Source organism: Melanotaenia boesemani, chromosome 15, assembly GCF_017639745.1.
Source record: "Melanotaenia boesemani isolate fMelBoe1 chromosome 15, fMelBoe1.pri, whole genome shotgun sequence".
NCBI classification, from domain to species: Eukaryota; Metazoa; Chordata; class Actinopteri; order Atheriniformes; family Melanotaeniidae; genus Melanotaenia; species Melanotaenia boesemani.
This window is the reverse complement of record NC_055696.1, coordinates 32,934,240-32,946,016: the sequence shown is the minus strand read 5'-3', so window position 1 is coordinate 32,946,016 and position 11,777 is coordinate 32,934,240. Positions and strand designations below refer to the sequence as shown.

Here is an 11,777-nt window from a genome sequence, read left to right as displayed (position 1 = left end):
AGCGCCTCCACCGTAAGAGATCATCTTCTATTGTTTTTAGTAGCTGAAACATAGTTTAATTTGTTAAATCTGATAATCTGGGGGAAATATTTATACCTAAATATCTAATGTTTCCTGTCTGTATTTTGATATTAGGGATGTTTTGTTGGTCACAGTTGATGGACATGGCTGTAGTCTTAGACCAGTTAATAGAATAATCAGATATTGATGAGAACTTATTAATAAGTGATTGTCTCAGAGAGTGATGTTTGTGAGTTCTGAAGGAAGAGTAATACATCATCTGCATAAAGACTTATTTTATGTTCTATATTTTTGCCCTGGATTCCTTTAATTTCTATATTTTGTCTAATAGCAGCTGCTAACGGCTCTATGAAAATGGCAAAAAGTGAGGGGGAGAGTGGACAGCCTTGTCTGGTGCCTCTCTGTAAGCGGAAGCTTGGAGAAGTTTGATCGTTGGTTTTCACACATGCATTTGGGTTATTATATAATATTTTAATCCACTCTATGAAAGCAGGTCCAAACCCAATTTGTCTAGTGTTGCATAATAGAAACTTCCGTTTACCCTGTCGAAGGCTTTTTCTGGCATCTAGAGAAATGATTGTGGATTCTAGATTATGTAAAGTAGAGTAATCTATGAGGTTAATTAGTCTACGCAGTGTTAGTAGATGAATGTCGACCTTTTATAAAACCTGTCTGGTCCGGATGTATTATAAGAGGGGTTTATTTTTTCTATCCTTCTGGCAAGAGCTTTACTAATTATTTTCAGGTCTACATTTATTAAAGATATGGGACGGTAACTGGATGGAAGTGTGGGGTCTTTGCCTGGTTTAGCAATAGTGTTATATTAGCTAAGTTCATATTTTGCGGTATTTTTGTTTTTCCTGTATTTCTAACAACATATTATAAAATGTAGGAGCTAGCGTTGTCCAGAATTCCTTGTAAATTCTGCTGAGTAACCATCTGGACCCGGGCTTTATTGTTGGGCATATGTTGGAGAGCTTCGTGGAGTTCATCTACAGTAATAGGTGCATCTAAAGTTATTTTATTTTCATTTTTTAGTTTTGGTAGATTAATGTTGTTTAAAAATTGTTCAATATGTTCATCTGTTGGATTAATCTGTGATTCATATAATGTTTTATAGAAGCTTCTAAACGTGTCATTTATCTTGTCTGGGTCATGGCTGATGTTTCCGTCTTGATCTTTAACAGAGGAGATTGTTGTTTTCTCCTTGTTTGTTTTTAGTTGATTTGCTAAAAACTTTCCAGATTTGTTATTATGTTCAAAGTTCTCCAAGCGAAGTCTTTGCACTAAAAACTGTGTTTTTTTATCTATAATTTCTTTAAGCTGCAATTTAGTTTTCCTTATATTATTCATTGTGTGCTCTTCGGGGGAAATGCGGTAAGCCTCCTCCAATGATTTAATCCTGAGTTCTAATTCTAAAACTCTTGCTGTTTCCTTCTTCTTCTTATGTGAGGAGAAGGAAATTATTTTCCCTCGCATTACTGCTTTTCCTGCTTCCCAAAGGAGACACGCTGAAGTTTCAGGCATGTCATTTTTTTCTATATAAATTGACCATTCTTTTTTAAAATAATCAATAAACTCAGGATCTTTCAATAAAGAGGTGTTAAATCTCCAGCTTTTACCAATCGGTTTATTATTTTTGTTTCTCAGACTGAATGAAACTGGTGCGTGATCACTGATGCTGATTGGATGTATCTGAGTCTCTGAAATGTCGCCCATTAGTGAGTTACTATTTAAAATATAATCTATTCTAGAGAAGGAGTGGTGAACTGAAGAGAAGAAGGTGTATTCTCTTAGTTTAGGATGGTGAGAGCGCCAAGCATCGCAAAGACCAAAATCCTTCATGTACTGTTTGATAGTTTCTGACGACTGCCAGACTCGATGACTGTCTGATGTGCTGCAGCGATCTTGTTCAGTCAAGACTACATTAAAATCACCAGCTAGCACTATTCTGTTATCTGAATAATTCTGGAGTGTAGCAAACAGGGAGTGGAAGAAGGAGGGATCATCTGCATTGGGGCCGTACACATTGGTAATACATAATTTGATATTACAAGAGATAATGAAGTTATCAGAAATCTGCCTTCGGATCCCACTACTGTGCTATCTATGTCAAAATTTAGTCTCTTATTAATAAGAGTAGCTACTCCTCTCTGCCTAGAATTGTAACAAGCTGAGTAAACATGAGGAAACTGAGCTGTTTTAAGAAGATCTATGGTTGAGTTTGTTAAATGAGTCTCTTGTAGTAAGACAATGTCAGCCTGCAGCTCCTGTAATTTATTAAAGATCTTCAACCTCTTCTCCCTGGAACCGGCTCCATGTACATTCCAACAGACGATTTTTAACATGGTTATTGTGAACGGTTTAATGCTTCATGCATGTTACTGACGCGTGTGTCTTTGTGCACCCCTCTGCGTGTTCGCGCGTGTTTGCATGCAGCCTGATTGCGCGCGTTTGTCCGTATGTTAAATGTCCGTATATGTAGTCCTACCTTAATGCGTGTTCTCTCATACAGTAAACGCGAGTGTTTATATGTATCATGTATGGTGCGGCTGTGCGTCCTGACGGTGTTGCGTGCGCTGCTGATATTACGAGCTGGATTACAATTAACAGTGAAGACGTGAAATAGAAAGATAGTGAAAAGTGAAAAGTGAGAAGAGTGGTAAAACAGAAAAAAATACATCGATCTAGGTGTAGAGGCTGTGGTGAGACGAGCAGTGTGTTCTACTGTCAGTGATCTATAATGGCGAGTTAAGAGTGATCATTTGGAGAGATTGACTTACAGCACCTGGGATCAGAAGAGCCACGGAGTGATGTCCGGGTCGCGGTACAGTTGTCCATTAATAAACAGTTTATCCACCGCGATGACAGCGCGAGCGCCATCGGCGATCGATTTCCTCCTGATGGGAAACAGGACTCTCCGTCGGTCCAGAATCTCTCTCGGATATTGGTCGTTTACTCCGAAGTTGGTCCCCTTCAGTTCGCGGCCCTGGTTCTTCACCTGCTCCTTCTGTTTGAAGCTGACGAACTTCGCTACTATGGGTCTTGGTCTGCTGGACCCGGGTTTCCTCCCGCCGAGCCGATGGACTCTGTGAAAGGAGATGTTTTTCACCGTTTCCTCCGGGAGCTTCAGGTGGGTTTTGATGAAGTTTTTCACCGTGGTCTCGGGGTCCTCCTCCGTCTGCTCTGGAATCCCTGCAAATACCAGGTTCTCTCTCATGCTCCGCGCCTGCAGATCGATCACCGTTTCCTTAATCTTCTTATTTTCATCTGGGAGACGGGTCAAGCCCTCGGTGAGGGATTTTACCGTCTCTCTGAGACCGGCATTTTCTGCAGCCAGACTTTCCACCTGCTTCTGGCTGAATTCTAATGATTCACGTAGCGCCTGGAACTCCTTGTGGAGAATTTCTACCAGACTCAAACGCGCATCAAAACTACTGAGTTTCTTATCTATGGAGATCAGAACATCTGTTGAGTCGTTCCCCGGTGGTGAAATAGCTCCAGGTGAATCCTCATTTCGCTGTCTCTTGGACTTGGATGAGGTGGAGGGGGTGGAAGTGTAGCTTGGTTTCCCCATGACGATTCTGTCGTAACAACGATCTATAAAATCTGTCAGGCTGGCCAAATCCTCCCCGCTGTGCTCCAGAGTGTACCTTTTAAAGACACTATAGTCCTACTTTAAAGAATATTTTGATTAAGTTGGCACAAAATACAATCAAATGAAAGTAGAAATGTTTGGGCGCGCCTAGTTTGAATCTGCCGTCTCCCCCGGAACTACGTCACCTACAGCATTAGCGTCACTTACCTGCCACCAGCGACACCTACCTGCCTTTTATTTTATGTTAGTGCTGGATGTTAAACCTAGTAAACATAACTATGTTGACAAAGGCCCAACTTTTTCATCACAGTCAAGCTGCCTTGGAAACAAAACCACATTGAAAACCACAACTGGAAAACACATTACATCAACCACCAGCGATCCCAGAACAATGTCATACATGTTAGACGTCACGTGAGGACAGAGATTATAAAACAAAAGCAAAGCCAAACTAACCTTGCAGAGCAGCTCTGCCCACATGGAAACAATCATTGAGTTTTTCTTGTGAACCTCGAGGAACAGATCATACAATAGATGTGGAATTAATTTAATTGTACATTCTTTTGTATTTCATTGACATCAACAGGTTGATATTTTACATGTTTTAAATTGTCTCCACGATGTCAAACACCTCTGTATCTCACTCTAACTTGTCTTTGGAAATGCAGTTTCAGGGGTTACTGGAAAGGGTGATGGTTTCTGCTTTGTGTACCATACCATCCTGTGTGTTTCTCTTCATTAATGGGATCATGTTGTTCATGCTGAGGAGTAAAGCGGTGTTTTGTGACACCAGTCGCTACGTTCTTCTCTATAACCTCCTTTTTGCAGACACCTTTCAGTTGGCAAAATCTCAAGCCCTGTTTCTGATGGCTGTTTGTAGAGTCAGCACATCTTATCCTCTATGTGCTGCTCTCCTCATTTTCACCAATCTCACCACTGTGATCTCTCCTCTCACTCTGGTTGTGATGTCTTCAGAGAGATATGTAGCGGTGTGTTATCCTCTGAGGCATGCTTCCATTATCACCATCAGAAACACAGCTGTAGCCATTGCTGCATGCTGGACTGTTGGTGTATTAAACAATCTTGCTAAAGTCTTGTTATTTTTAAAGTTTCCATTTGAAAAGATGCCAGTGACAGAGGTTTGTTCTGTGATAGCTGTGCAACTTGGGTCTCTAACCCATCAATATGACACAGCCTTTACTTGTGTTGTGTTTGTTTCAGCTGGTCTGGCAATCGTTTTCTCCTATGTAGGTGTTGTTGTGGCAGCCAAGTCGGCCTCTACAGACAAAGCTTCAGCCCGAAAGGCTCGTCATACTCTACTGCTGCATCTGGTACAACTGGGCCTCAGTCTGTCCTCAACCATTTACTACCCTCTGATCACAGCTCTTTCAAGGATTCTAACAAGGATTGTGTTTCTGTGGGTCCAGGATGTTTTTTATATTTGTTTTATCATCTTACCCAGATGTTTGAGTTCTCTCATCTATGGGCTAAGAGATCAGACCATCAGACCTGTCCTCATTTACTATCTATGTTGTCAACAGAATCTGAAACTAAGAGCAGTCAGTGGTTGAAAACTCCAGTTTTCATTAAGTCTGAATATCTATAAAAACCACACAGTAACATTTTATTTCTCAGTCAGAATGTGTTAGTATGAGCTGAAATTCTCCATTTCTACAACGAGAACTATGACCAGTCATTTTCTTATTAAATCATGTAATCACCGAGGACGGCTTCAAAGCTTAACTTCTGTTTTTGTTGGACCAAAGCTCCAAGGGCTTCAGACAGTGGGTGAAAGACATCTTTGTTTGTAATGTGTATCTGATCCCTACAGTCACCAGGGACACTGCTACATGTGTTCATGCATTGCACTCCTTGAGATGTTTAGAACCACTAATACCTATGTAAGGTCGGTGGGGGGCTGGAGTTTATCACATCGGCTACTAGGGGAGAAGTAGGGTATATGCTGGACCTGGAGAGGTCATCATCCAGATAGCATTTTTGTTTGGACCAAATTTTTGACTAAATGTGAGTGTGGCCTCCGAAAATCAGTCACATGACCACCACATGTGGTCTACAAGGAAATTACTATAAGGAAAATCTTCCCGTATTAGGACTTCTAGACCACAAATTACTTGTCAGTGCCATAACTAAGCCATAAGTTCCTGACGTAGCCCAGATTTGCCCCAGCTATGTCTGCTATCTGGGTAGTAGAAGTTAGGTCAAGAGAATTGTGATTCAGGCATAAAAAAACACCTGTTCAGCTTTGTCCACCGACATTTCCAATAAATCATAATTCAAACATCCTTGATAATCAATTAAACAGGCAGCCATCTTTAGTTTGAGCTTTAAGTCTTTATGATGGGAAAGCACATCAAATACTGTTGTCACACAATGCATTGTGTTGCACTGAAAAGTTCTTGTGCATTTCATGAATCTCAAAGACAACAAAACAGAAAATTCTTTAAGAACCAAAATACAACTCTGCAAACAGCTGATTCCTTTTCACTGAATACTGAAGACTGGATGTTCTCATTCACACTCTACAACAGCCATGTTTTTATTGTTTATTTTAATTTGCATATAGAAGATGTACAATTAGCAAACTTGAATACAATTTTCTACTAATTCTACCAAAGTTTTATTTGCTAATGTTGTTTCTGCAATGAAGAGATGCCATTGTGTTGTAACCTTCATCTCTGGACCGTGATGCCATTGTGCATTTTATTCGTGGAAGCAGGTGATGTGACAAAGATAGTTGAGAAGTAAAATAGAAGAGCTTCAGATCGCAGCTGGATGTATAATAAAAATGATGGTTTATTACAAAAGTGACATCTTAAACAGATCTGCAGAATCTGTGAGGTCTCCTAAGAATCTCACTAAAATATGTGTGAAGCACTTATTATAGCTTCTTCAGACAATGACATTCCTCAAATTCCCTGAGTTGACTAATCATGTAGACACATGTTTATATATATGATGTCTGTGTGATGAAGTCCAGTCTCTAAGGCACCTAAGACCCTAAGAACCTTATGGTTAAAACCTGAATGTGCCTTATATCAGACTGTCTTTACAGGGAGTTCAAAATGACTATTCTAAGCAAATTGCAGTCTGTTTAAACTGCAAACCAGTATAATCCTAATCTATCTAATTTTAATTCATTCTAATTATGAAATACTGAGAATAAGACACTTCACTAACTTGAGGCAGTCTGTTCTTAAAAACACTTGATGTACATTGTTGAAATGCCTTTATTAATCTCAGCTGACATGGAAAACATTAAAAAGACCTGACTCATCATCTGTTTCTCAAGGACATAAAAAATAACAAACCCATGATTCTGACTGGTGTCTTCCTAGACAGGATCAAATATCCCAGATATTCCCAGTGGCCAATCCATGTGTGAAAAAGATGTCTCCTGTTCCCTGAACCTCTCTTTCACAATCTGAGCCCCATGAATTCTGCATTGTCATCTTGGAATATGTCCGTGCCATCAGGGAAGATAGAATAACCTGCTCATTCAGTATATTCAGTTGTCAGCTGACCTCATTCTTTGGACACATAATGTTGCTGAACCTAGACCTGAACCTAGACCTGAACCTAGACCTGACTCACTGCAGCAACCCCAGATCATAGACTGCCCCCACAGGCTTGTACAGTAGCAGTAGGCATGATGGCTGCATCCCTTCATCCTCCTGTCTTCTTACCCTGTTGCTCCATCACTCTGGAACAGGGTGGATCTGGACTCATCAGACCACATGACCTTCTTCCATGGCTCCAGCGTCCAGTCTTTATGCTCCGTAGCAACCTGACACCCTTTTCTCCGGTTAGACTCACTGGTTAGTGGTTTTCTTCTGGCTACACAGCTGTTCAGTCCCTTGAGTTCCTTCACATTGTTTATGTGGAAATGTTCTAACTTTCACTATTAAACATCATCCTGAGTTCTACTGCTGTTTTTCTTCCATCTGATTCCACCAAACATTGATGTGACGCTGTCCTTGGATTCCCATAGTTAGTAGCGGCCTCAGCCCTCCCTCCGCACCAGAGCGGTGTTTGTCTGAAAGCACTAACAGAAATACAGTAACGTGAGCCGTCACTCAGGCCTGGACTTTAGCTGTGCATATAACTGCAGTGACAAATGCTGCATTCTTTGAGATGCAGAAGACAGAAACTTCAGCCCACAAACTCTCATTAAGGGACGACCTACATTATGGAAATTATTTCCTCAGTGGATCCCATATGATAGGGATGCAGATGGAAAGAGATCACGGATGCAGTTGTGTTGCATATCTCTATGCAAGCTGTGAAGCTGTTTTATACGGTGGAAAAGTTATGACATTATTTACTTTTTTTGCTGTAATTCATTCACATAACTAAATAAAACAAACACATTTGGCAAGCAAAAGCTTTCAGTTTAATAATGTTTTTAATTAGATTAATATGTTTTTAAGAAAGAAAAGGAAGAAAATTCTATAAAAATCGGAAGTCAGATTTGGTTTGAAAAAAATCTGAGATTTTATGTTTAGGCCATACCGCCCAGTCCCAATCTGACCCTTTTTAAACAGACTAACATCTTTTCCATGACTACGGGATGTCTCTTTCTACATGGTTGTTTAAGAAATCAGAACCTACTTGGTGTATCAGTTGGAGTTATATAACTTGCTGCAGCTGAAAGATGATCACCCTGCAGGAATTATCCAATAGGAGACTTTGATCTATTTGCTTAGTTTAATCCAGGTGGAAACTTTATTTATTTAAATTTTATTTTTTCCCAGGTATTGTATGATACACGCACTGAAGTTGGTTTGGTTGCATTTGTGGGCTGTAATCCATGTTTTCAATTCAGGTTGCAACATAAATAAAGTTGTTTTGAAACAATATTGTCAAATTACTGACAATATTGTCAAATATCTTGGCTTCTGGTTTGAGACATCTTGCCACACCAACCAGGATTCTGTGGTTCCAATAAAAACCAACTACTTCAAAGTGAAACTGGAGCCCTTGGTAATGACAGGACTGGCATCAATACCAGAGCACTTAAAAGAGGAAAAAGGAAACCCTTTGAAACCATCATCTAATCCAACATAATTTAACACAATTAACTCGATTCTTAATGCTCCACAGAATGTGTTTAAAAGCATCTCATGAGATGTGTAATAATTTCTTAAAGTTTTTTGTTGTTTTTTTTTTTTTTAAGTTACTACTTCTAGAGCCCTCATGCCATCCCCTGACTCTAACCTCCCTTAATCTCAGCCCTTTTTCATCAGTTTGAGCCTGTGTCTGTCATGGTTTACAGGTGTTTGCTTTGGTGGTTTCAGTTCCTTGGTCTCTATTGTCCTTCAGTCAGGGCTCAGTTCTCCAGCCACGGCTTTTTTCACTGTATGCATTGCCTCTGGGTTCCATCCAGATAAAGCATGGAGTTGTCTTCCATTGCTATGCTGACGGCTGCCAGATCTACTTGCCACTAAAGAGGAGGAATGGCTTCTTGATCAGAGCTCTTTTAGATTGTTTAGAGGATATTAAAGCCTGGTTGGCCCTGAATTTTTAAAATTTTAATGGAAAAAAGAAGGTCTTGTGACAGTGGGGCATGGCCACTGTTGGGGCTTGGGTCGGTGGATGTTGGGGGTGGTGGTGGGGACTGGATTTGGGGCTCACTATCCTCTGGTCTGCCGAGGATGTCTCCCACAGGGCATGGTGGGAGGATTAGGGTGATGTGGGTGTGGTAAAGGGCGTGTTTGTATGGCGTGAGGGAGGCTGTGAGTGAGATGTTACGGTGTGTAGGAGGATGGGGGGAGTGGTATATGGTGCCGTGGTTTCCGGGGTGTGCGGCTGGAACTTTGGGTGTGGGTGCTGGCCCACGTTGGGTTGTTGTTTGGTGGGCCTGGTCCTCTTGGGCATGGTGCAGGCCCTCTGTCTTGTGGGGGGTACGCCTCTGGCCTCTTGGGGCCCTGGGCCCTTCACTCTGCCTGCCCTGGAAGGCCGGTGCCTAGCAGGTTTGGCAGCTGCCAATCTTGGCCCGCCGGGGCCTGTGCCCCATGACCACCGATGGGCTCTGGCTGGGACCTTCCTCTGCTGCCCTCTGGGTGGGTTCCTGGGTAGTCTTCGTGGTGGGTGCTTGGGTTGGTGCTCCAGGATTGCAGCTGATGGCCCGGGTCTCTAGGCCGTCCTAGTCTGCCTCTAGCCTCCATAGAGGCGTGGTCATATTTGCTTGATCACACTCATCTCTGATCCCTCATCATTCCTCATCCTCTGCATGCTGACAGTCACTGAGGTGTCCAGTGGGATTTTCTTTTTTCTTTTCTTTTTTTTATTTGTGTGTTTCTGGTTCTTTGGTTGTTGTTGTGATACATGTTGTTGTTGCTGTCTTGGTTATTTTTTAGAAACTCCTGATGATTGTCTGCTTAGTTTAACTGTAAAAGCTGTAGGAGATTCTCTGTTGTGTTTCTGTCCAGGTGTAGCAGCTGCTTGTCTGCTGTTAGGTTGGATTGAAACTTCTATCTGCTGGATCTTTGTCTCCTCTTCCTTTTTTCTACTTTCCTTTTTTCTGTCCCCTCTGGTTAGGTCCAGCAGGATTACATAAATTCCATAATTTCAAATAAATAAAACAATATATTTAAATAAATTTAAAAGATGAGATTAACAAGAGGAGCCTTATACCAATAAATTTCTGCCTGCCAAAGCAAATGTGTTCTGCACAACACAGCAGCCGGACCATCATTCTGCCACCACCAGCACTTTGTTTCTGCTGTGGTTGTTTCAAAGAGCTTAATAAATAAATGGTATGGTATTGATGTTTATCTTGTAAATTTTCTCTATAATGTCTTCTGTCGGTTAGGCTTGGTCTAACGTCTCTGTTCAGCTGCAGAACAATCCATCCTTGCTGGAAAACGTCTTGACTCTCTGTCTGATTACAGTGGCAACCTGTGTGTTTCTCTTCATTAATGGGACCATGCTGTTCACATTGAGGAGTAAAGCGGTGTTTCGTGACACCTGTCGCTACATTCTTCTCTATAACCTCCTGTTTGCAGACACTGTTCAGCTGCTACAGAGTCAGGTTGTCTTCCTGCTGGCTTTTAGTAAAATACGACTGACTTACCCTGTATGCGGTAGCCTTGTTACCTTGGCCAGTCTCACCACTGTGATCTCTCCTCTCACTCTGGTTGTGATGTCTTTAGAAAGATATGTAGCGGTGTGTTATCCTCTGAGGCATGCTTCCATTATCACCATCAGAAACACAGCTGTTGCTGTCGTTGCAGTCTGGGTCTTTAGTTTGGTAGATAGTTTGATTCGTGTTCTTTTGCTTTTAGAATTTCCTTTTAAAGACCTAGACAGTCTGCAGATAAAAGATTTATGCTCTAATGTTGCTATGTTGCTTAGCTCTGCATCTGATCATTATGATAAAAGCTTCACCTGCTTTCTGTTTGTTGCAGCTGGTATAACAATCATTTACTCCTTTGCTAGTGTCATAAATGCAGCCAGGTCGGCCTCCACAGACAAAACGTTGGTCCATAAAGCTCGAAACACTCTGCTGTTGCATCTCTTGCAACTTGGTCTCAGTCTGTCCTCAACTATTTTCAACCCAGTGCTTGTTGCTATTTCCAGAACTGTGGAGAGGATGGTATTTATACGTACACATAAAATTCTTTATCTGTTATTTATCCTCTTCCCCAGAAGTTTGAGTTCTCTCATCTATGGACTAAGAGATCAGACCATCAGACCTGTTCTCGTGAGCCATTTGTGTTGTCGACAGAAAGCTGTCAGTAGCTTTGTAACCTTCACAAGACCTTCATAAGTCAGCACATGTAATTCACCATGAAAGAGACGTATACAGATTCACCAGTTTCACCAGTGTGAGAACAGAACTGATCCATTTCTAAAGCAGCAAAGTGCTGCACAAGTTCTAAAACAAATGCAAATAATGATAAAAGCATAAAGCATAAATAAAAGACAATAAGCACTCAGTCTGGTTTGAAAGTAATCAGTAATCAGTAATCAACTTTATTTATAAAGCACCTTTCATGCCACAGGCAACACAAAGTGCTTTGCATGATTAAAAACATTTATGCATATAAAACAAAACAAAGTAGGAATACATAACAATAGAAACACTCACCAAAATATTTCACACAGCTGCACCCACGCACGCACACACACGCACGCA

General features: G+C 41.2%; 1 protein-coding gene and 1 pseudogene across 1 annotated transcript; both read left to right on the top strand.

The window, feature by feature from the left end:
• Positions 1 to 4,239: 4,239 nt before the first annotated feature.
• Positions 4,240 to 5,089, top strand: LOC121654539 (annotated as a pseudogene).
• Positions 5,090 to 9,651: 4,562 nt separating this feature from the next.
• Positions 9,652 to 11,408, top strand: LOC121653978 (odorant receptor 131-2-like). Its single transcript, XM_042007786.1, has 2 exons — positions 9,652 to 9,699; positions 10,452 to 11,408. Exons 1-2 carry the CDS (start codon positions 9,652 to 9,654, stop codon positions 11,406 to 11,408), a joined length of 1,005 nt encoding a protein of 334 aa, XP_041863720.1.
• Positions 11,409 to 11,777: the final 369 nt, after the last annotated feature.

What these genes read in the sequence shown, in the direction of transcription:
- LOC121653978 (XM_042007786.1), top strand. Translation starts at nt 9,652, where the DNA reads ATGACCACCGATGGGCTCTGGCTGGGACCTTCCTCTGCTGCCCTCTGG. An exon ending in CTTCCTCTGCTGCCCTCTGG is followed by an intron (nt 9,700 to 10,451) that starts GTGGGTTCCTGG and finishes TCTGTCGGTTAG; the next exon opens with GCTTGGTCTAACGTCTCTGT.